This window comes from Neofelis nebulosa (assembly GCF_028018385.1).
Source record: "Neofelis nebulosa isolate mNeoNeb1 chromosome Y unlocalized genomic scaffold, mNeoNeb1.pri SUPER_Y_unloc_1, whole genome shotgun sequence".
Classification (NCBI taxonomy): domain Eukaryota; kingdom Metazoa; phylum Chordata; class Mammalia; order Carnivora; family Felidae; genus Neofelis; species Neofelis nebulosa.
The window spans coordinates 359,483-385,478 of NW_026691917.1; the positions used below are offsets into that span (position 1 = coordinate 359,483).

The 25,996-nt window shown below is 39.0% G+C and overlaps 1 protein-coding gene and 1 long non-coding RNA gene across 2 annotated transcripts; one reads left to right on the top strand and one right to left on the bottom strand.

The window, feature by feature from the left end:
- Positions 1-621: 621 nt before the first annotated feature.
- Positions 622-19,417, bottom strand: LOC131503557 (ATP-dependent RNA helicase DDX3X-like). Its single transcript, XM_058715006.1, has 18 exons — positions 19,160-19,417; positions 18,570-18,616; positions 15,758-15,818; positions 13,281-13,328; positions 10,112-10,241; positions 9,099-9,254; positions 8,921-9,020; positions 8,040-8,175; positions 6,434-6,519; positions 6,078-6,176; positions 5,833-5,993; positions 5,403-5,547; positions 5,154-5,298; positions 4,636-4,817; positions 4,436-4,553; positions 3,939-4,092; positions 3,296-3,429; positions 622-3,095 (listed from the first exon to the last, which is right to left on the bottom strand). The coding sequence occupies exons 1-18, from the start codon at positions 19,176-19,178 to the stop codon at positions 3,016-3,018; spliced, it is 2,001 nt and encodes a 666-aa protein (XP_058570989.1). The 5' UTR covers positions 19,179-19,417; the 3' UTR covers positions 622-3,015.
- Positions 3,413-5,946, top strand: LOC131503558 (uncharacterized). The gene is made up of 2 exons (XR_009257460.1): positions 3,413-3,574; positions 5,025-5,946. It is a non-coding gene; the product is annotated as an uncharacterized LOC131503558 (long non-coding RNA).
- Positions 19,418-25,996: the final 6,579 nt, after the last annotated feature.

A 25,996-nucleotide genomic window follows, 5' to 3' on the forward strand; every position in this document is an offset into this window, starting at 1 on the left:
TCCAAAGGGACAAAAGGCAGAATCACTTTTAAAAAAAATTTCAAAATATTTAATGTTAACATGTTAAGCTGGTTTAGTTCTTACATTAAATGATATTGGCTGCCTGCATCAGTATGTGGTAATAATTGAGACACAACAGAACAAACCAAAGTTGGGAGTCTGGGAACCCAAGCCATCTCTGCTATCATTCATCTGTTTCAATTTTTTTCTTTTAAAATTAATTTCCACATTTTAAATTTCTACAAATTTAAAATAAATTTCCTTTTTTAAAATTAATTTGTGGAGCTTGAACTCACAACCTTGAGAGTTGCAGGCTCTATAAACTGAGCCAGCCAGGTGGTCCCAAATTTATTCTTCATTCTTACATAAATCAATGTAATAAATGCTCTATATAAGCCTTTTACACTTGTGACTTGTAATAAAAAATCCTGCTTCTACATATTCCAATCTCACACCACCTTTATCATTTATTCCAATACCTAAAAAGCACAACACTGGCTTCATGAAGAGGAGGCATTTCATAAACAGCTTTGATGGTTAACCAACAAATGATTTCCAATCCTCCAGGCTAACAGTACCATTTCAACATCTCACAATTAAACCACAAATGACAGCAAAAGATGGTGTTCAACTTTTTATTTTAGTAAAATCAGAATAAACACCACATGCAGTGCTAGCATCTAAAACTAATACAATAAGCAGTTACTAACTTACAGTGACTTGAGGTTCAATGTCTACATTCAGCAAGTTTAAATCCATTCTTATTTACTGAAAATGTTGCTGGATGAAAAAAAACTGAATGTAAAAGTCACTAATTATGGCAACACACAAAGAAAACCACATGTATGAGGTTTGCAAATAGGCCAGACAGTCACTAGGAAAACCAAACCAAACAAAACACATAACGAAACAAAACTCACAGAACCTTTTGAGAAACATGGACACTTCATATCAGTGTTTGGAAGTGTTTCTTCAATATTTTAAGACAAGTATATCAAAACCTTGGCATGTTTTAATTTCAAGTTGCCAATTTTGTCTTCAATTTTGTCAGAAAGTTATAGCTAGCTACATCAGCAATGCCGGGTCTGCTTAATTTGACTCAATTGTTTAATAGAACTTAACATTAAAAGCTCACACTACCCCGAAATATATTATTTCACATACGGTGACATTCAACATTCAAGTGCCAGTGTTTTTGTACTGTCTTTTGGTCAAGTTTCTTAAAACTTTCAAAGAATTCACTTTTAGGCTTACAAAAATAAATATTTGTCAAAATGTTCAATAAATATTACACAAACTAGCAGCAAAAAGTATCTAAAATCTGACGTGTGCAAAGTTTTCTTCTCAACTATCATTCCTTGGTCCCCCCAAAAACATTAGAATCTAGTACTAAACAAGCTGTGTTCAACAATCTCCAAGAAACAAAGATTGGAAGTTTAAGGACACGCACACGAGACATATATATAAAATTCTCTGAATGTGCAATAAAATAAGTACTTTGTATAAAGTTATGGGCAAAATGTACAAGAGTCTAAACCTATACTAATTGAAATAGCACCGTAACAAATGACCTCAATACTGTCAAGTGCACCTACTTAATGGTTTTTAGAACAAGGCACAATATACTTGAAAATCTATTGCACTTTTAAGAAAATTTTTGCCTGCTTGTGCCATCGCAAAGTTTAGTTTTTAAAGATCACTGTTCTGGCCATAAAATTAGCACAGAAGTCCATGTGGCAGAAGCATTTTTACTGGTGGACAATAATCTTTGGCCAAATTTATCATAAAGAGACTATAAATACAATGGAAACCTGTGCAACTAAAATAGACTAAAACTGCACTATATAGGAATAACATCTTATGCAGTTTAGTACCTATCCAACCTGTGTGATCTCAAAGATTTCAGTTTGTTGTTCTTCTGATCTACAAAGTCTACAAGTGTAAGCCATTTTTAACATTTCCAAGCAGCTTAAAAAGAGCAATGTGAATCTGCATTAAAATAAAGCCTGCTGGATAATCCATCCTGCTCATACATCCTCTTGACCAAAAAACATCAACACTAGCATGCATTAAAAACCAAAATCCAACCAGGTCCATAACAAGACTGGACTTCTATGGTCAGCCATTCTACCATTTCAATTACATTTACGGCAGGCATTAAAATAATCTAATTAGAAGAAATTTCCTTCCAACACTTTTTTTAATCAAACCTGTAAACTTTTCCTGTAGTACTATGCCCACATTTGCTTAGCTTAAAATTAATAACCTAAATATTAAAAGAGAAATTGCTGTATTTATTTCTATTAACTTTGAATAACGCTTTGAAAAATATATAAACGTATTCATACAAGTCACATCCTGACTGGAATGGCTTATTTTAAAACTACAAGATTCTAAGTGCCTATCCAGGATAGAGTGAGCAAGTTGGAACTTTAAACTTAGTACAGTTTGCCACATTAGAAACTAAATCTGCCTTAAGATGTTTTTCTCCCCAGTCTGCAAGAACCAAAAATTCCTAATGCAGGCTATTGCCTGTTTTCCCTTCATTAATATCTGCAGATGAATTAATGATTCCTGTTAAGTTGGATCACACCTGTGTGCCAAGGTTTGATTTTAGCCCAAGTTCAATAAACTTACTTTTTCAAAACAATTGGTATCTTGAGCATTACTAAGCCAACAGGACGTCAAAATAATAAGTTGTCTAAAGTTAAAGTCACAGTACATTAACAAACAAATGATCCTCAGCCACAAAATTATAAATACAATTTGGGGTGAGAATAAGCAGGAGGGGAGTTTTTCCCAACTACAGCAATTAAATCTTCAAACCAACTTCTGAATAAGGCTGCTAATTGTTCCTTTCTTCTTGTGACTTTGAAGCTCCCTTGAATTTTCAGGAGAATCACAGCTGGTAATGTACTGCAAGGTCTTGAAGCTATAAGATACAGTCTGGCTAAGTTACATGTGGTTTCCATATTAACTTGTTTGAAAGGGTGACTTTATTATTGCAAAGCAGATTCAGTTGCCCCACCAGTCAACCCCCTGGGAGTTATAATTTCCTCCATATCCATCACTGTTGTAGAAGCTTCCATAGCCACCTATTAAGAAATGTGTGAAAAGAAAAGTTAGGTCAGCCATTTTAAGTTTCTTCCTTCTATCTCTTTAAAGCCTAATTTAAAAAACGTTATGGCACTGATTTTGTGTTCTTTGGAAATAAAATTTCTGACAAATTATGCTGTAAGGGTCGGGGGGGGGGGGGAAGCACATGCCCAAAGTAAAGAGGAAAAACTAACATTACCTCCACCATATCCTCTGCTGCTGCTGTGACTACCTCCACCACTTCGGCTGCTGTTTGCACGACTACTACCAAAGCTAGAACTGCTGGATCCACTACTTTGTCGATAGTCTCTGGCACCAAATCCTCCGCTGAATCTAGTATGAAAAGGAAAACATTGTGGGTGGTTTAAGAGTATGCAATTCAATTAAAATGACCATTACTAATTTTTCAGTACCAGATTTTCAACTGGATTGCCACTGTGGTCAATTCTTGTAACAGCATTTCCAAAGCCATCAGCAGGTAAGAGCTGACATTTAACTCTTTATCACCCTTAGTTTCCTTTTTTTCCCCCTGTATTTTTAAAATAGCTTTTAGATATATATTTTTTCAATATTTATTTGAGAGAGACAGAAGAGCATGAACAGAAGGGCAGAGAGAGACAGAATCTCAAGCAGGCTTTGCACTGTCATCACAGAGGCCAATACAGGGCTTGATATCAAGAACCATGAGATCATGACCTGACTGAAATCAAAAGTTGGATGCTTAACTGACTGAGCCACCCAGGTGCCTGTCACCATTTCTAATATCCCTTGCCAAAACATGTAAGTAGTGGCAGTGTTTTAGTTAACCTGGGATACAACTTCCTGCGCAAAGCAATCTGTACCTCTTCGAGCGTCCACGACTGCTGCCCTTGTAGTGGTGTTCGTAAGCCATGTTTTCTAACCAAGATGGCACTTCTTGTTTAGCTTCAACAAGAAGATCCAACAAATCCTTCGTGATATTTATATTTCTTTCATTAAAGAATGAGGTAGCAAGGCCTGTAAGAGTCCAAAAAGTACAGAAAGGTGAGTTTTCCATAAAGTAATCCAGTCTTCTCACTTTTGTATGTTAAACCATAAATAGAACAAAAAAATATGACATTACAATTTGCAATGTAACCAAATTAGAGATTTTAATTTTTTAAAATTGTTTTCAAGTAAGCTTCATGCCCACTGTGGGGCTCAAACTCATGACCTGAGATCAAGAATCACATACTCTACCAACTGAGGCAGCCAAGCATTCCACCTGGAGATTTTAACAGTAATTTTTAGCTGACATCAGATGTCAGCTTCACCTTAAAAGTAAGTTCTAGTATTTAAGATTTCGTAACAAACACTTTACCAAGGTTTCCTACACGTCCTGTACGGCCAATCCGATGCACATATTCCTCAATGTCACTTGGCAAATCAAAATTGATTACGTGTTTCACATTTGAAATGTCTAGTCCTCTCGCTGCCACCTGAAAAATAACTTTTGTTAAAAAAAAAAAATAAAAAAAAAAGCAACACTCAAACATGTTTAAATAAAAAATATATACACACAGCGGTAGCCACTAGAATAGGGCTTTTTCCTGAGCGGAACTGGTGAAGGGCCTCCTCTCTATCTCTCTGTGACCGGTCACCATGGATACTGGTACAAGCATATCCTTCATGGTATAAGAAATCCTCCAGAGAATCAGCACCCTTTTTGGTCTCCACAAACACTAAAGTCAGTGAATCCTTTCCTGAAAAATTATATAGAAGGTCTGGTTTACCAATAGCAACTCAGTATCATTACCTGATCCAAGTCTTAAGTGACTTAGTTGTCTTTGCACACAGAAAATAAACACACAGAAATAATAAGTATTAACTGCTTAGAAAAGTGAACAGAAAAAAGGCTAGGAGCTAAAGAGATGCAAATATCATTATAAGGCTGTTTTTTTTAAAACTAGGTTTCATGCCCAGTGTGGAGCCCAATGTAGGGCTTGAACTTACTACTCTGAGACCAAGTCCTGAGGTAAGATCAACAGTTGGATGCTTAACCCACTGAACCATGTCCCTGCCCTTATTTTTAACTTTACCTGTTGCATTTAAGAGGTCAAGAAGAAATGACCGTTTGTCTACTTCTTCCACCCAAACTACTTTCTGTGTGATGTTCTCAGAGGTAGAGCCAACTCTCCCTACAGCCAGAAAGATATATTCATCCAAAAAATCACGAGCAAGCATCTGCAAAAGGGGGAAAAAAAACTTTTTATACTCTACTTAAAAATGTAAAATTATCTTGAAAATACTTACTTGCAAATGCTCTAAAAATTTTTACCAGACAATACCTGTATTTCCTTAGGGAAAGTAGCACTAAACATCATAGTGTGGCGAATACCCTTTGGTGGCATGGTATCTTGTTCAACTATACGACGTATCTGAGGTTCAAATCCCATATCCAGCATCCTATCTGCTTCATCCAATACTAAGTATCTATTATGAAAAGTACTCATTTTAGAATTTGATGAGAACTGACCACTGAACGTACAAATATAATATTCATTCTAATATTGGCCTCACAATTTAACACTTGTGAAACCCATACATCCTGTAATATTTAACTCTGTCCCAATGAATCGTACAGGTAAAACTGATTTTCAAAAACTATGTTAAAAGTTTAATCACTAAAATTACGTTTTAATGTTAAAACAGTATTTCTGAAACACTACAAAATGACCATCAGTGTAAAAGAAGTCACATTTCATACATAATACATACTTGCAGAAGTCTAATCCAATCTTTCCTCTTTCCATCATATCCACCAGACGTCCTGGAGTGGCAACTAACAAATGACATCCACGTTCTAAATCTCGAATCTGCTGACCAATATCAGCACCACCATAAACAACACAAGGACGAACTCTTGACCGGTATGAAAACTATAAACACATAATTAGATGTTTGTAAAAAAAAATTACTAGAATGAATGAAAATTAATAATCATCAGTGCAATGCATACTTACTTTTCTGGCTTCCTCATAGATCTGTACAGCCAATTCTCTTGTTGGGGCTAAAACCAAGGAGATTGGATATTGTTTACGGCGTCCGTACCTTCCATTTTCCTAAGAAAGGAGTACAATTTATAAATTAAACTCAAAGACCCTGACTCTTGTTCTTTAAAAAAAAAACAAAACTCATCACAGTAAAATGACCTCTATAACAGTTTAAGGATTACAACCAAAAATAGGTCTTCATGAGAAATATATATTGAAAATCAAAAGGAATTAAAATAAAATGTATTTAGCGTTGCTTAGGAAAGTCTTAATGAATATTTATGAAACTTTTTCTAGGACAACTTATTTCATAAGGAAATCTTTACCTTCACAGCCTTCAAAGCCTCGCCTGGACCGTCTCTATAAATTTGACTTAAGATGGGCAACAGAAATGCTGCAGTTTTTCCAGACCCTGTCAAAAAAACCCTTGTATTTCAAATACATTTTCAGTGAAATAAAATTTTATTTTATGCCCAATATTTTGAGAAAATAGATTTATAAAATCAAGAAAAGAATGGCAAATGAATTCTGTAATCCATTTTAAACTATACCAATACTCAATTCTTTACATTTTAAGGTATATGAAAACAATCACCTTGCCTCTCCCATGGCACCAACTTCCACTTCCATATACTACTGGTATGTACAACAGGAGTCCATAAACTTTTTAAGACTTTAACAGTGAAGTCCTTTGTGCACTGGTCTCTACTTTTGCAGAATAAAGCCTTGGTTTTAATTGTGCCAATAAAACTTTGTGTTTTTTTAATTTTTAAGTTTTCTTTAAGTAATCTCTATTCCCAAAGTAATCTCTATGCTTAACATAGGGCTTTGAACTCACAATCCTGTGATCAAGAGTTAAAAGTTCCACAAACTTCACTGGCTGTCAAGCTGGCACACATCAATAAAACTTTTTTTTTTTAATGAAAAAATTCTTGAACATTTATTGATCTTTTGAGAGACAGAGAGCGAGTAGGGCAGTAACAGAGAGAGAGGGAAACACAGAATCCAAAGCAGGTGCCAGGCTCTGAGCTATCAGCACAGAGTGCGATGAGAGGGTAGAACCCAAGAACCACAAGATCATGACCTGAGGCTCAAATGACTGAGCCACCAGGCACACCCTCCACCCTGCAATAAAATTTTATTCCTAAAAATAGACACTGGAGGGGCATCATTGATTTCAGTTCAGGTTGTGATCCCAGGGTTGTGGGACTGAGCCCTGTGTTGGACTGCACGCTAAGTGTGGAGCATGCTTGGGATGCTCCTCTCTTCCTCTGTCCCTCTCCCCTGCTTGCATGGTCTCTTAAAAAAAAAAAAAAAAATTAACAAAAAAATTTCAAAAATAAAATAAAAACACATGCCAGATTTAGCCTAACAGTCACATTTAAGTAAAGAAGAGGTAATCCCTAGGTGGCTCAATTGGTTAAGCGTCCTACTGTAGCTCAGGTCATGACCTCATTGTTTTGGAGTTTGTACCATGCGTCCAGCTTGACAGTGACAGTAGGGAGCCACTCTGGATCTTCCATTCTCCCTCTTTTCCTGCCCCTCCCCTACTCTTTCTCTCAAAAATAAACATTAAAAAAAAAAAAAAGTAATCCTTAAAGAAGGAAACATATTACAAATGGCAGTGACTGAAGTTTCCTTTTTCTATATAGAAGTTTAACACACACGGAAAAAGTTCTGCCATCTCTTTTATTACTGTAAAATTCTCATACAGAACTAAACTGCCCCCGTCCAATTCCCAAAATACTGGAGAATGAGAGGCACAATTCCCTTTTCCCCACCTATGTTTTTATGGGTCCCAGGCTCTTGATAAGACCTCCCCAACTAATCTTTATCTAACTCCAAATCAGGCTGAACTCAGACCCTCCCTGTACTAAGTACTAGTTTTAGAGCAAGCCCAATTGAGATACTAGCTTCATGGAGTCAGTTTACCTGTCTGGGCACAAGCCATCAAGTCTCTTTTTTGTTTGATGATTGGAATGGCATGTTTCTGCACTGGAGTTGGACGAGTATAACGAGTAAGCTCAATGTTTCCCATGATGATTTCTCCCATCTCAACATCGCTGAACTGCCAAAGAAGAAGCAAGTCAAACACGCCATTATCTGTTGCAACTTGTTTTGTACTAATAGGACAACAAAAAACAAGTTTTATTTATTGCTGCTTTTGGTTGTGTTTACGTATTTGCATATTTGTTTACATATGGTGGTTTTTAAGACTATATACTTTTGGTTGCACACACATACTAGTTCTTAAGAAAATAAACTGTTTAAAGAAAAGGAAAATAAACTACTTTAGAGTTAATATATTTTCACACATTTTGTATTTCAGCATAGTTCATTATGATGACGTAAAATCCGAGTCTCTTCAGGGTGCCTCAGTGGCTAAGCATCCAACTCTTGATTTTGGGTCAGGCCATGATCTCATGGTTTGTGGGATTGAGCATGTCAGGCCACTTAAGATTATCTCCCTTTACCTCTCTCCCCCAGTCTCTCTCTCAAGTAAATAAATAAAAAAATCTCAGTCTCTCCTTTTTTATACCCTAATGAAAAGTTAAAAAAATTTTAAATGTTTATTTTTGAGAGAGACAGAGCACAGTCGAGGAGGGCAGAGAAGAGGAAGACACGATCTGAGGCAGGGCCCAGGCTCTGAGCTGTCAGCACAGAGCCCAACGTGGGGCTTGAACTCAAAAACCGTGAAATCATGACTTGAGCTGAAGTCAAGGCTTAACTGACTGAGCCACCCAGGCACCCCAAACTAATGACATTTTTAAATGGTAACAAAGAACTGTTAAAATGCCAAAAAAACAACTTACACTTTCAATATGTGGAGGACAGTTATTGCCAGTTGCCTCTACTGGAATATCATCATATTTCTCAAAGTTAATTCCAGTATTTCCTCCAGAGAAGAGTTCCCTGTAATCAAATGATCATTACATAGATTATACTAGATTGTAAGTTTCTTATCAGTCACCATATGCTTCAAAAACTTACTGCTCTAGTCGTTCACTTGGTGGAAGTGGTTTTGACCAATCATCTTCATCTGATCGGTCACACCAACGACTGTGTCCACTGCGTTCAAATTTGCCAAAGCCAGTCCTATCACGACTGCCAATACCATCATAGTCACTCCGTCCACGATCATCAAACCTGAACAGCACAAGCAAATGATCCAAATATGTTACTTAACCAATACCATAATACCTCTCTAGATATGTACCGTGTATTAACTGAATTGTTTGGTCACAAGTACCTTTCAAAGATGTCAAAAATTCAACACTGGCAATGTCATGTATGAAATAAGGCCCTCTAATTAATTGTTACGTATAAGTTACATATCTTCAATTTAAAAAAACCCACATCCACTTTTACCTTATATAAAATTATATACAGCTTCAATCAATGTCTCATATGCTAAGCATTAAGTTTTATAGAACTTACATCCAGAATGCACTTAACACGTTCACTTTAAACGTGATAATCTAAATACATTCACGGACAGGAAAGATAACATCAGTTATCCTAGTTATATGTGGATATAAAATAAAATCCACTAACGTGACACGCTTTTAGAGTTTTATTCTTAGTACTGAAAAACAATATGGGACTGACCACACACACACACAAAGCTCTTATGATCAATTCATCATACTTGTGAGGTTGTAAACTGTGTTTAAACTGAAGGGATACTACAAAATAATTTAGTAAAAACACAGATCATGTCAAATAGCATATTCTTATTGCATATAATCTGACTCTTCCCTCCTCTTCCCTTACACTATGGGGGTGGAAGGTGGGAATCAAGCTTATTGCATGTAATTTAACAGATTAAATTTAGGGAAAAAACCTTGCATAGCTGACAATAAACCAACATTTTGATTAAAATTAAGAAAAAGATGGTTTGTGGTTAGGGAAAACACTGTGATTAAAGATCAATAAAAGGACAAAGAATGAGAATATATCAAACTAAGAGTTGATCCCTAAAATTGTTACTTTCAATAATTTACCTTCCCCTTGGTCCATTTCCACGATCACTGAAGTAACTGGGCTTTCCTCTTGAATCTCGGGATCCAAAACTGCTGTAGGCATCCTTATCTTTACTACAACTCCACCCTGGACTCTCTTTATCACAGAATCCTTCAAAAAAAAAGTTAAGGAAAAAAAAAGCTGACAACACTCTTACATGAGTAAGATTATTTGAAAAAATAAGCTTCACATACACAGTTTCTCTTTTATTTTATCCTTCTGGAATCAAACATCAATAGAAATACTTTTATCAAAATATAAGATTTAAAATAACTGGTTTCATCAGCAAATAGAATTTTTACTATCTTTCTCTTTTCCACCAGAAATTATCGTGTAAAGCAAAGCCACTTCATGCTCTCAGCAAGGACAGTGAACTTAATGTAGATCACATCTAACATAATTTACATGAAATACAAGTATACAATTATATAGCCACTATCAGAGTAACAATTTATATTCCATTCTTTCAGTGTCTTTCCTATACACCAAACAGAATGAAACAGCAGCCTATTCCAATAAAATTATTGGAATATAAGGCTGTGGCAAAATACCTTTTTAAAAGTGTAACTGCTTTCAGAGGGATCCCAAGTGCCTCCCCACAATTTTTAACCTCAAAGGCAGTAGCCAAGGAAACTAAGGCAGTAAGCTTTTTTGTTACGCTGCATCTCTAAAAATGAATCTCACAAAGCTCTGCGTTGATAAAACTTAAGGTATATACCATATAATGTATATGATACACATTCTGAAATGTCTAACCTAATAAAAGGTTATCTCAGGTAGTCAGAGAAAACCTTAAATTAAGAAATACACTATAGGGGCGCCTGGGTGGCGCAGTCGGTTAAGCGTCCGACTTCAGCCAGGTCACGATCTCGCGGTCCGTGAGTTCGAGCCCCGCGTCAGGCTCTGGGGCTGATGGCTCGGAGCCTGGAGCCTGTTTCCGATTCTGTGTCTCCCTCTCTCTCTGCCCCTCCCCCGTTCATGCTCTGTCTCTCTCTGTCCCAAAAATAAATAAAAAAAATGTTGAAAAAAAAAAAGAAATACACTATATAATTACCAGTAACAATAAATATGTCAGATGCATGAGGACAACTTGGTTGGTAGCCAACAGATATAAATATAACAAGTCAGTGAGTATCTTCAATACATAAAAAAGCAATCTGGTTTGGGGTGCCTGGGAGGCTCGGTGGGCTGAGTGTCCGACTTCGGGTCATGTCGTGATCTCACAGTCTGTGAGTTCAAGCCCCGCATCAGGCTCTGTGCTGACAGCTCAGAGCCTGGAGCCTGCTTCAGATTCTGTGTCTCCCTCTCTCTCTGCCCTTCCCCTGCTCATGCTCTGTCTCAAAAATAAATAAAAAACATAAAAAAAAAAAAAAAAAAGCAATCTGGCTTAGTGTAACACCATTTAAAACAGATTCAGTAAATAGAGGGGCGCCTAAGTGACTCAGCCAGTTAAGGTGGGCTTCTTGGTTTCAGCTCAGGTCATTATCTCATGGTTTCATGAGTTTGAGCCCCATGTTGGGCTCCATGCTGACAGCGTGGAGCCTCCTTGGGATTATGTCTCTCTCTCTCTCTCTGCTCGTTCCCCACTTGCACTACCTTAGTCTCTCTCAAAATAAATAAACTTAGGGGCGCCTGGGTGGCTCAGTCGGTTGGGCGGCTCAGGTCATGATCTCGCGGTCCGTGAGTTCGAGCCCCGCGTCGGGCTCTGTGCTGACAGCTCAGAGCCTGGAGCCTGTTTCAGATTCTGTGTCTCCCTCTCTCTGACCCTCCCCCATTCATGCTCTGTCTCTCTCTGTCTCAAAAATAAATAAACGTTAAAAAAAAAAATAAATAAATAAATAAACTTAAAAACAAAGAATTCAATTTACCGAAATAGCATGGACTTTCACACCGAGGTATTGCCAAAGCTTTGTTTCAGTGCTAACAATAGAAATTTACTTATACTATTGTGAAAACCTAAGTCCAACAGTAAGAGTTTTCAGTTCAGGAAGAGCTAAGTATACCAGGGAAAAAAGAAACTATCATCCTTTCCTAATTTCTACATGGACATACCTCTAAGGCAAGTTACAGACTCATCAAATGGTAACAAGAGTAAGCCCACTGGAGTTGAGAACTCAGCTAGATTCAGACATTTTCTTTCATGTTTTGAAGCTCCCTAAGTAATGACATTACTTTCACTCTGCTTTATAGTTAACTCCTAAGCCAGTTGACCATGGCCTTTATTAGCAAGAAAAAGATGTTTTAAGGTCTCTTCCATTTCTTGCCATGTTGTCACTCTCTTTGAAGCATTTAATATACACTGGACGCAATTCTAGACACATACATTGAGAAATGAATACACATTATGAAATAATTTCTGCAATTTGGAAAGAAAAATCCTATTATTAGCTGTAAGTGACCCTGTGGTATTATATATATAGTTTTATAAACTACAGACGATATATAAAAGCACCCACCAAATCCTTAAGCCAGTTTATTTTCCCCCTCCCCAAATACCTGCCCCATTTACCCACCATCTTTCCTTTTGACTTTTCCTGACCTTTTCTCTCTTGATAATTTCAGATCATTCATGATAGTGAACATACAACACTCAATATCATCCTAACACTATCCCTCTACGTGAAAAAACTCAGTGCTAAGAGTTATCAGGTGTTTTCAAAACATTTCAGACAAAGCCTTTCAAATGAAGCAGTTGAGGGAAAAAACAAAAACAAAACACAAAAAACAACAACAAATCAGACAACACTCCATCCTACTGACTGTGCCATAATTGCAATTCTTCAATTGTTAAATACTGTTCAATAGCTCATTTTCAGTGTGGTAACATTTCATGGAGGACTTTATTGTCCTGCAGTTAGTTTTACAAAATAGGGCACATTCTCCTTTCAAACTGAAATTGTTTTCAACATTAAAAACAGAGCAATAAAAAGTAGTGAAACTTTGGGCTCAAAGTAGGTCAGAAGAAATGAAATATCCATTACTCAACAGCAGCTGAATGTTTACAAAGCTAAGTGTCTGAAAACAGAAGCTTAAGGGCAAAAATGTGTATAATATACTCCTTAAAGTTACACCTCATGTTTCCCTAGGCTTTGACTAACTTATCTAATGTAAACACAGAAAAGATGGACATAAAGTTGCACAATCACCCACCTTTGGAGGCTTCTCTGTTCCTTAAGTGAGGAGGTATATAGCGTCCTTCTGCAAGAGAAAACTAAAATCATATCCTCAAAGACACAACTTTTTGCAAAAATATCTATTAAAACACTGGTCATGGTCAGTTAAGCACTTAACTCTTGATTTTGGCTCAGGTCATAATTTCACAGTTCATTATGTCTGAGCCATCCAGCAAGCGGGCTCTGTGCTGATGGTTTGGAGCCTGCCTGAATCTCCTTCCTGTCTCTCTACCCCTTCCGTATTCTTATGGGTGCTTGTGTGCGCTTTCAAAAATAAATACACTTGGGAGGGGGTGGAGAGGAGGAGGGGTAGTAGGGGGGAAAGAAGAAAATAAATACTGGTACCAGAATTAATTATGTTTAAATGTTTATTTATTTTTGAGAGAGAGAGAGAAAGAGAGACAGAGCATAAGGGAGGGGCAGAGAGAGAAGGAGACAGAATCTGAAGCAGGCTCCAGGCTCTGAGCTGTCAGCACAGAGCCTGATGCAGGGCTTGAACTCATGGACTGTGAGATCATGACCCAAGCCGAAGTTGGACGCTTAACTGACCAAGCCACCCAGGTGCCCCGAAAACAAACTTTTAAAACTTCTATTCTCCTGGGGTTCCTAGGTGGCTCAGTGAGTAAAGCATCTTTCGCTTTTGGTTTTGGTTCAGGTGGTGGTATCATGCTTCCTGGGTTGGACAGCGTCCTTGGAATTTTCTCTCTCCTCTCAGCCCCTAACTGCATGCTCTCTCTCCCTTTCTCTCATAAAAACTTGAAGCAAAACAAAAGTTCTATTCTCTGAGTTATCTTACAGTGGGGGGGGGGAGGGTACCTGGGTGGCTCAGTTGGTTAAGAGTCTAACTTTGGCTCAAGTCATGATTTCAGTTTGTGAGTTCGAGCCCCGTGTCAGGCTCTGTGCTGACAGCTCAGAGCCTGGAGCCTGCTTCAGATTCTGTATCTCCTTCTTTCTCTGCCCCTCCCCGACTTGTGCTCTGTCTCTCTGAGTCTCTTAAAAATAAATAAATGTAAACAAAAACAAAAAAACACACAATGGGGAAATCTAAATAAAAATGGGTAATATCTTACATAACAGTCTTTATCCTAAACCAAAAAGGAAAAGGCAAGGGACAGCAGCATAAATTAGGCAAATTTGGGAACACATTAAGAAAATTTCTCAATACAAATTGGTGGTGCCTGCTGGCTCAGTCAGTGGAGCCATGACTCCTGATCTCAGGGTCTTGTGTTCAAGCCCAACATTGAGCACAGAGCTCTCATACACACAAGCCCCTATTTCAGAAAGTTTTATTAATTACAGCTCTTAACAAGGATAATAGTTACTGTAACAAAAATAACAAGGAAAAAAAGAATATGCAGTAAATTATCCAAAAAGGGCTGTTTCTTTTCTCTAAAAGGAAAACCATACTATATAAACAGTTGAAAGCTAAAGAATTCCAAGAAGGAACTGATACTTTTAACCTTGAGCTTCCTAAATTAAGTCAACAGCCTAGTTTGTGATTAAGAAATAAAATGGGGCGCCTGGGTGGCTCAGTCGGTTGAGTGTGTCCGACTTTGGCTCAGGTCATGATCTTGTGAGTTCGAGCCCCACGTCGGGCTCTGTGCTGACAGCTCAGAACCTTGAAACCTGCTTCAGATTCTGTGTCTCCCTCTCTCTCTGCCCCAATCCACTCACATTGTGTCTCTGTCTCTCTCAAAAAATAAATAAATAATTTTAAAAATTAGGAAAAAAAATAAAAGCATTTAACCTACAAAGTCTAAGTCAACCAGGGTTAATATCCAAATTTTAACCAATTCTCTAGCCTTTGGATTTAATTAAGTGTCCCAAATTATCAGTATAATGACATCTTAATAATATATATACAGTAGCAAAGACAACTAAATATGTATTAACCATACATATAGATCTGCTGCCAAATAAACTATCAACTTCTATCTAAGATAGTAAACTCTATCAAGTCTCAAAAAAAACCCCCAAAAATTTAAAAAATAAAACAAAAGCCCCACAAAATACCATTTTAAAAGAACTCTTTTCAATTTAATATGGCAGACATTTACAATTCTAACTACAACCCAGGAATCAGTAGAGCCTAGTGCTACCCTTAAGTCTGTTTCATTATGCATCATTGGTAGCAATAGCTGTAATATATAAACGTACAGGTTCCCTTTATTAGTTTAACATAGTTCAGGTCAGTTTCACAAGAGGGATGAGTATCCCCACCTCCTTCATGCCAGAATCCATACTGATCCCAATGTGTTTCCTAAAAATGGGTCTATGACATTGCCTTTAACTCAAAAAGAACGAACCAATCTCTTTTATTATACAGATATGCCAAAACACTTATTTATACAGTGAAAAAGGAAAAATTTCAATTTAAAATTAGTAAACACAGTAAGATATTAAGTTCTTAACAGATTCAAGTAAAAAAAGTTGTTTTTTTTTTTTTAAACTTACTGCTCGCTGTCCTTCCTCCTCCACTCTGATTATCAGAATTGTTCAGGTCTAGACCAGCAAACTAGAAGAGAGATATTAACACGTTACATGCTGACACACTACAATAAGGGGGAGGAAATGAAACAGCACTGCAAAAGACAAATGAGTTCTAAACTCCAGTCCTATTCTGTAGTATTTACCAGCTAGCTTCCCTGTCTGCTTTTAAGCGTGTAAAAAGTGCGGAAAACAAAAGGCAAGACCCAGATGCCAGCAGTATAATCTGTTGATGGTACAAACATGGGGCAGCTGGGTGGCTTGGTTGGACACTGGACTTCAGTTCAGCTCATGATCTTGCAGTTTGTGGGTTCTAGCCCTGTACTGGCCTCTGTGCTGACAGCTCAGAGCCTGGAGCCTTCTTCAGATTCTGTGTCTCCCTCTTTCTCTGCCCTGCCTCCCCCTCCCCGCCCCCCTCAAAAAACAAAAAAACAAACCAAAAACAAAAACTTCCCAGATGATTCAAACACATGAATCCCAAACAAGTTTTCCCTGTAACAATTTTCCTAGCAAAATGCTCTTCAATCACAAAACTAAATTGTTACACCAATTTCTCAAAGTCACTGGTTTCCCATTTTATATTATTTTAAATCTAAATATTCTTTAAACAAAACAACACAAAACCAACCACCTAAAAATTAAACCTGAAAAAATGCTAAGACAAGTTTTAAGATTCCTTAATTTATTCCTAAAACGGTGCAAACGGGTTTAATTTTGGATAATTCCTAAGCAGCAGCACCACCACCACTTAATAGGTGATGAATAATACCGTGTCCCTTTGACTCCATCATTTAACGCTGGCTACACTGAAAGCAGTATTTATTTCTACCATTTCAGAGAGGGGACAAATTCAGGGAGGTTGTTGGTTACAAAGCTATTAAGTGGTACAACTAATATCCAAGGCTTTTTGAAGAAAATTGTCTTCAATTTCAAATTACTACTTGTCCCCTCACCAATGGGTTTCAATACCATAGAAAAAAAAGTTATTTTGCTTTATCATGTTTCATGAAACAATAAACTCAGAACTACTTTCAAATAGGAATTACATGTCAAAATAAAACTTAAAAAACACACAAAAACGAAGCGAAGGCCAGTGTTGCATATTTGCAAAATACACTGTGCAATAATTTTTAAACACTATACTGAAAGTCCAAGATGTCACCAATTACACACACCATCAGTTAAGATACTATCACTTTACCAGGCCTAATTTGCTTACTACTAAATGCTAACCGAGAGAACGGTTTTATCAAAAGTTTAAAGGGAATCCAGCCACAAAGAAAAGGTTACAAATACAATTTTGTTTTTGCTATCGGATTTTCAATTTCAATGCACTTTTTAACATTATCCAGGCTCACAGCAAATTGCAGTCCTTTACACAAGTGTAACGTTAGGAGCAAACCATCAAATCTCTCCAATATATTGAGAAACAACACGGAAATTTGGAATCCATTATTGTCAGTGGGGTTTGTTTCAGAATTTAGCAGGACTTCCCCAAGTATTTTTTTTGGTGAACGGTTTATGTCCTAATTCAACTACGTAAAACGTGGAAGACAAAAGACGAGGCAAACTGTTCACATGAGTCCCCACGACTCACTGGTGATTTTCTCTGGATGAATACCGCTATAATGAAACGGATATTCCTGCCACGGAAAACGAACCTATTACCTCTCACAGATCACGTATCCTTTTCCGCATTCCTAAACTCTCAAAGACAGGCCCTGGTTTTGCCCTAGCTCAATGTCTTTCTCCTCACGCGTATCGAAGTTAGTAACAATAAGCTCATCTGCCCTACCAAACCACTTTTCGGGTTTTTTTTCCAGTCTGCACTCCAACGTCCTATTCCTAACCTATGGACATACAAAACAAAAACAAAAAATCCACTATCAATGGCTAAATGGCTATCAGTGGCTTTCTGTATTAACTGAAAGAAATATGGCAGTTCCAGACCACTAACCTGCGAAAGAGCTACCCGGCGTCTAACTTCCATTATTTCCGGACACCGGTCAAGGGAAACACGTGGCGGCCATTCCTCCCTTCCTTCCCCAGTCTCCCTTTCCGGCTTTTCTGCGTCACAAAACTTTCCAGTCCGGAAACGCCACCCGCCGTCCTTAGTACTCGGCTGAGATACGCTGCCAATATGGGCCCGCAAAGTAACAAGACAGCCATTTCGTAAAGAGTTTTATAAAGCCAGTTGCCGGTTCAGGTCTTGCAGGCCTGCACCTTCTCTTAGTAGGGTGCACGCTGTACAGCCACGCAGCATGAACAAAGGAGACCGCCGCCATTACCCTGAAAAAAGGTCCATGCCTTCCCCCTGCTCCGTCCCCATTCCCTGGCTACAACCAACTCTTCCCTTACATACCAACGGCATCTCTGGGCCAGAAAAGGTCAACCAGTGAAAACCAAAGCCGTATGACCAAAAAACGTCCCCATTTGCGGACCTCTGTCCGGTTACTACTGAGTGGGTACTCGCACATGCGCGTCTCTGAGACAGCGCGAACACACAATAGCCGCCATTGTGCGCCCGCCGAGTTACAATCCCTTAAGTTGAACCCGGGCCAAGTAACAGCTACTATCGACATTAATGTTACACCCTCATCTTCTTCCCTATGGCCAATGGTTTAAGACAGTTGCTTTCCCTCTCCGTTCACAGTTCCCCCACCAAAAACCACGGGGACAGAAGGGAAACGAAAGGCGGCTAGTTACTACTGCGCCACGAGTCACGTTAAACTAGGAAAGAAGTCCACGGAGACACCCGGGAAGGCTTATTTCGACTTACCTGCTGGTCCAGCCCGAGGGCATTTTCCACCACCACATGACTCATGCCTGAAAGGAAAGGAGAACTCGGAGTTTCCCAACTGCAAGTCTACAGTAGCGGAACAGGAACAGTCTCATAAGAGAACTAAAAGCCCTTTGAAGCACAAGGTTTGACCACAGCCGTAATATAGCCACGACTGTACGTCAGCACGTAAGTCGTACGACTTCCTCCTCTGCCCCCCCTCCTCCCCGCCCCGCCCCCAGCAACCTATTATCAGTACCGTTAGTTCTGCCTCGCTAAATCGCGTTCGTTTAGTCATAACATCGCGGTATCTTCTAGTCGGACTGATAGCTAAAACGCTTTCATAGTTTGCGAAAGCTTTTTTCCTCCACCTTCTCCCAAAGTCTTGGAATTTTTGGAAGCTAGCGAGAACCCGCCCTCTCCCGCTTTTCAAAAGTTGGGAGATCTTAAACATAGCTCCAGTGTATATCCCTTACGTCACCCTCCCGCCTCCTCACCCTCCTAGTTTCCCTCCGTTTTTCTCTAGCGCTTTCCCTTTCCCTTCCCTTTCAGTTACTGGGATCGTAAAATCTGTGTTAACCATTCCCCACCAGCTTTTGGGAGATTCATCAAAGCCGGAATTAGTTTAAAAGAAGCCTGAAGCCGAGATGATCGAGGGCACCATTTTGTAGAATGGTCAACGATGGGTTGAGTAGAATCTTCTGGCTGGAGGAACGGAAGGAGAGAAGGTGGCCAGACGGGATCTGCAAAAGGTGGACCAGTCGCGGTCAGCGGAGGGGAAATCGCAACACGTGCGGGCAGCCGGGTCCTCCCGGCGTGAGCTTAGGCTGCGGGGGCTTGGCCAGGAACTCAAAGGTCCCTCCCGTTTCCTAGCAGCGAGTTTACGCTTCTGGGTCATGCAGCTTCTGCGTCACGTAGTGAGGAAACAATGAAACAATTACACCCTCAATGACGCTGTTGGAAAGCACTTTTGGGGAGACCTTGCTTCCCAACCCCCTTCTCCCCGCCCCGTCACTCACATCCCGTTGAGCTTTTCCTCCTTTCCCCAGAGAAATTATAGCCATTTGTGCCGTACTGTTTACCCAATGAAATGGGGCTCTGGAAATTGTGTATTCTCCTAAGGTCCAAAAGCCTTCGGGACTGTTTATCGCTTCACGGAATCAACCTGATAAAGGAACTGTGAAGTTTGTCTTGAGTTACGTTCAAAATGACCCTCGGGCCATACTGGGGTGGGAGGGGAGGGGGTGGTAGGATGGGAAGGACATGAGCTAGTTGCTGTGTAAAGAATTGCTTCCTTTGGCTGTCCTCTAGATCACTTAGTCCAGATTCAGTATTATAGGCCTCTGAAATGGAAAAACGTGTATCCTGGTTCGCGTGCACCCTTCCGTGCCTTTTAGCGAAAAAGACGTATGAAAAGGTTTTGCCCCATCTTCGTAGGTCATTTGCTGCTAGAATTTAAATGGCTCCGTTCTCATTTATCACAAAAAAGACGTTCTAAATTTTCCTTTTCAAAACTTAAACGTTCAAAGGTGATTAGTACAAGTTGCTTTACTGCTTTTTGTTACCTTATAAGCTAAATTTGATAACTTTGTGTATAGGAAATATTTGGTAAGACACTTTTATGATTCTGAAATTAAACAGATCCATGGTATAAATTAAACCTAGTGGTCGTTATGCTCCAAACTATCTAACACAAATAAACATAACACATAGTAACATGTGAAATATCCTGTGCTACCACACTAATAATAAAGGGCTTCCTCATTTAGCTACTAATACAATGTGGTCACAACTCAAGAAAATAAACTGATTTTGGTAATATTAGAAAATACTGAAAATGCGAATTTACCTTGAATTACATACAACATGTGGAGACTAGTAAGAAATACTTTGTATGTAAAGCAGAGTCTAACAAACAGTATTTTCATCCATGTGAATGAACTTTGTAAATAATGGTCCACTGCATTGTAGAACATGTAACATGCCTTGCCCCTGCCTACTCAATGCTAGTAGACTTTGCCAGTTGCTGTGAGAATCAAGCTGCTCACACAGATTTGCAAAATGCTCTCTTGAGAAACAGTAACCATGATGATTTTTAGGGTCTTTCCAACTCTGAGATTTGTGAATTCAAATTAGAGAGCACTGGTGAGGTGTGTTTTGTTTGTTCTTTCTCTGTATCTTTTTATTATTTGACAGAGAGCTGGGGAGAGATACACAGGGAGAGAGAGAATCCTAAGTAAGCTGCAAGCTCAGCACAGAGCTGGATGAAAGGCTGGATCCAGCAACTCTGGGATCATGATTTGAGCTGAAATCAAGAGTCAGATGCTCTAACCCACTGAGCTACCCAGGCGCCAGCTCCCCTCATTTCCTTTTCATGTTTAGCAGGTCAAACCTGAGTCTGAGTTTGCTCTGCATTCTGACAGCTCTTCTGGCTGTATGTGCTTTAGCAATAATAAGAATAATGACTGAGGCTCTGTGCCTTATCTTACTTCTGAGTAGTGATAGAGTGTAGATACTGGCATTGGAATACTTAAAAGAGGTTTAAAAGAAAATTCAACTGAGTAAATTTGAAGGTTTAATTGGCCTGAGTGATTCATGAATTGGGCAGCATACCATCTAGCAAATATAAAGAAACCCCAAGGAGCTGGACAAGCTCGAAGGCTTTTATATGCAGAAGTGGGCAGAAAAATTGAGTGGCTTGTTTCAGGAAAAGTAACCCACCTTTGGGGAAGGCAGGAGTGTGCTGTGCAGCTTACATCAGTTGTACTGATCATGTACTTCCTGATGGACTGGTTTAAGGACACATTCCTGGGAGAGGCTGAAACTTAACAGTTAGGGTAGATAATAGGTCTTGATTTACTGAAGTGGGGCTTAGCAGAAATGACTTCTATTGAGTTTTTTTTTCCTCGCTTTTATAATTTCCCCTTTTTGATTAGAACGTCAGTTTCACTCAGATGTGACCAACATTTAAAGCATTAGTACTACTCTTACCTATTCAATTCAGGTTGATTCTTTGCGGTGTCATATTCAAGTTCATCATGCTTTTGCTTAATTTCTATGATATTCACAGGTGATGACTTGAGATTCATAATTTAAAAATATGTTTAATTTTGAGAGAGAGAGGACACATGTGAGTGACTGGCAGAGAGTGAGAGAGACAAAGGATCTGAAGTGGGCTTTATGCTGACATTAGAGAGCCGACAGGGCTTGAACTCACAAACTGGACATCATGAGCTGAGCCAAAGTTGGACACTGAACCAACTGAGCTACTGAGCCACCTCCATATTGACAATTTTTTTTTTACATTTAAAAAATAAGTTTATCTATTTATTTTAAGAGAGACAGAGACAGCTTGAGTGGCGGAGTGTCAGGGAGAGGGAGAGAATCCAAGAAGCATCCGTGCTCAAGCACAGAGCCTGACTTAGGGTTTGACCTCACAAAACTGGGAGGTTGTTATGACCTGAGCCAACCCCAAGAATCAGACACTTAACCAGCTGAAACACCCAGGTGCCCCTCTAGATTCATAATTTTTAAGTCACTCATCCTCTTCATTTCTTTTCTGATAGTCTTCGGGAGATCATTTGCTTGGTATTCAGCAGCTACAAACACACATTTAAAGCTTTTGAGAGAGCGGTGCCTGGGTGGCTCAGTCAGTTGAGCGTCTGACTTCAGCTCACGTCATGATCTCACAGTCCATGAATTCAAGTGCCATGTCAGGCTTTGTGCTGACAGCATGGACGCTGCAGCTGGCTTCCAATTCTATGTCTCCCTCTCTCTCTGCCCCTTCACCGCTCATCGTCTGTCTCTCTCTCAAAGATTAAACATTTAAAAATTAAAAAGAAAAAAAGGAAATAGGGGCACCTGGGTGGCTTAGTCAGTTAAGCGTCCAGGTTTGGCTCAGGTCATGATCTCGCAGGTTGTGAGTTCTAGCCCCACATCGGGCTCTGTGCTGACAGCTGACAGCCTGGAGCCTGCTTGAGATTCTGTGTCTCCATCTCTCTTTGCCCCTCCCCCACTTGTGCTCTGTCTCTCTCTATCAAAAATAAATAAAATGTAAAAAATACAAAATAATAAAAAATAAATCTTTGAGAGAATAAAGTGCACTGGGGAGATTACTATGATTATTTTATTATTATAACATTGTTACTATTATTAATGCTACTATTTGTACTCCCATCATCACTACAACTATGGTTATCACCCAGTGTCTAGAGTGCACAAAACCCAAACCATTAAAATCAAGTAAGTAAAAGAAGACCCTCCTAAGGGAGTTATCTTTTTTAACCCAAATCACCTTTTTAAGTTACCTTTAACATCTCAGTGGTCTGTAACTGAGTTTCACCCTCTTCAGAAGTGGTATTTCAGGTATTTCAGGTGGTTCTGGTAACAGCACAGATACTTCCCTGCTCAACAAAAGATAATCAATGGCTCTTAGCATCCAGATCAAAATTATTCTAAGGATCTTTGTTGGTTAGTTATAGCCTCTGTAGCAGATTCTGGATATTCTCAAAAGTTTAGAAGTTCTTGGGGCACCTAGGTGACTCAGTTGGTTAAACATCTGACTTCAGCTCAGGTCATGATCTCCATGCTTACAGAGTAGAGCCTGCTTGGGATTCTGTCTCCCTCTCTGTGTGTCTCTCCTGCTTTCACATGCTCACTGTCTCTCTCTCTCAAAATAAAATAAATAAACATAAAAAAAAAAAGTTGAGAAGTTTGTGATTACAGGGGCACTTTGGTGTCTCAGTCAGTTAAATGTCCAACTACGACTCAGGTAATGATCTCACGGTCCATGGGTTCGAGCCCCGTGTTGGAATCTGTTCTGACAACTCAGAGCCTGGAGCCTGCTTTGGATTCTGTCTCCTTGTTTCTCTGCCCCTCCCTACTCTGTCTCTCTCTTTCAAAAATAAATAAACATTTAAAAAAAGTAGTTATTGATTATAGTCTCATTTCCATTTATCCCTAACCAGGGAACTAGGAACCTGGCAAAAGGAATGAAATCCTGAGTTATGAAAGCCTCCTAGAATGTCCTTTCTTGATGCTATAAATTCAGGAAAGTCAACCAATAAGGTTTCTCAGTCTGTTTTTGAACATTTAAGGGCATAGTTAGGTAACCCCAAGAGGCTTGTCCTATGTGCCAGCCATCTAGGCATTCAAAGACCCAAGGAAAATTATTACAATCACAGAGAAGATTAACCCTGTCAGGGCACAAACCACTCCTGCTAAGTAGCAGTGTTAATGGACAAATCACTTTTTGATGACAAATATATGAATCTGAATGGTCCCCTCCTCTCCCCACCCCTTCACCCCAGCAATGGCCTGGAAGATATACATAATGGCCTGGAAAATCCAAGCCAATGTCAGAGTAAAGAAAGAAAGAAAAGAAGGAAGTATTTAATGTTTAGTTAAAATAGGAAGTCTTTTCTTTTTAAAAAAATTTTTAACGTTTATTTTTGAGAGAGAAACAGTATGAGCATGGAAGGAACAGAGAGGGAGACACAGAATCCAAAGCAAGCTTTAGGCTCTGAGCTGTCAGCACAGAGTCCTGCAAAGGGCTTGAACTCATGAACCATGAGCTCATGACCCGAGCCAAAGTTGCACACCCAACGACTGAGCCACCCAGAAGCCCCTAAAATAGGAAGTCTTGATCTGATCTCTTGGGAGGAGACAATCTACAACAATATCAGCTATTTCTATTCTTTGTCAATTCATTATTATTATTATTATTATTATTATTATTATTATCATCATCATCATCATCATCATCATTATTTTATTTTATTTTATTTTATTTTATTTTATTTTATTTTATTTTATTTTATTTTATTTTATTTTATTTTATTTTATTTTATTTTATTTTATTTTATTTTATTTTATTTTAGAGAGAGAGAGAGAGAACATGCAAATGGGGGAAAGGGGCAGAGGGGGAGAGAAAATCTTAAGCAGGCTCCCCGCTCAGTGCATATCCTGACAGGCTCAGGTTGTAATGTCATAGCTTGTGAGTTTGAGCCCCGTATCAGGCAGCATGCAGTCTGCCTGGGATTCTCTCTCACCCTCTGTCTCTCTGCCCCTCTCCTGTTTTCTCTCTCACTCTCTCTCAAAAATAAATAAGTAAATTTTAAATAAATGAATAAATAAATAAATTTTATTTTTAAGTTATCTCTACATTCAACATGTGGCTTGAATTTACAACCCTGTGATTTTTTCCCCTTTATTTTAGAGAGAGCACAATCAAGGAAGAGGGCAGAGGTAGAAAGAGAAAATCTCAAGCAGGCTCCATGCTCAATGCAGAGCCTGACATGTGACTTGATCCTACAACTCTGGGATCATGACCTGAGTCAAAACTAAGAGTTGCACACTCAACCAACCACCTGAGGTTAAGAGTCACAGGCTCTAGGGCACCTGGGTGGCTCATTGGTTAAGTGTCTGACTCTGTGCTGACAACCTGGAACCTGCTTTAGGTTCTGTGTCTCCCTCTCTCTCTGCCCCTCCCCTGCTCATGCTCTGTCTGTCTCTGTCTCAAAAATAAATGAAAACATTAAAAAAAAAGATTAAAAAAAAAAAGAGTCACAGCCTCTGTTGACTGAGCCAGCCAGGTGTCCCTACAATTATCCACACTTCTTTTAACAAAGAAAATCACAGTAAAATAAATTTGTTTGCCTTAATCTTGCCTGACTATTTACATAGTGCAGCAAGAATAGCAATGGACCTGGGCAACTGGGTAGCTCAGCTGGTTAAGCATCCAATTTCCACTCAGGTCGTGATCTCACTGTCCGGTCTGTGAAGTTTGAGCCCCACATCAGGCTCTGTTCTAACAGCTCCAAACCTGGAGCCTGCTTCAGATTCTGTGTCTCCCTCTCTTTTATCCCTCCCTCCTCATGCTCTGTGTCTCTCAAAAATTAGTAAACATTAAAAAAAAGGAATAGTAATGGACCATATAAGCTATTTTAAAGATGGCTTTCCTGGACTTTTTTTTTTTTTTTTTTTTTAAGTTTTTATTTATTTAGGTGACATGTACACCCAGCTTGAGCTCATGACTCTGAGTGGTATGTTTTTCCAATTGGGCCAGTCAGGTGCCCCTGGAAATTTTTATAAGGGAACTCAGATTGAATTATTTTGTCATGAAAAGAATACTTAAGAGTTTCTGAATTCTCGGGGATCATGTAGGGGAAAAAAGTAAAAAAAAAAATGTTTCAGGGGCACGTAGGTGGCTCAGTCAGTTGAGCATCTAAGCTTTTGTCATGATCTTGCAGTTCATCAGTTTGAGTCCTGTATCGGGTTCGCTGCTGTTAGCGTGGAACCCACTATGGATCCTTTGTACTCCCCTTGCCAAATAGATATTTACACTCAACCTATTTTATACTTAGCCTCCAAATTTCTTCCATTTTTCTGAGTTTCCCTTCTCCCCTTTGACCTCCTGTCTTTTAGAA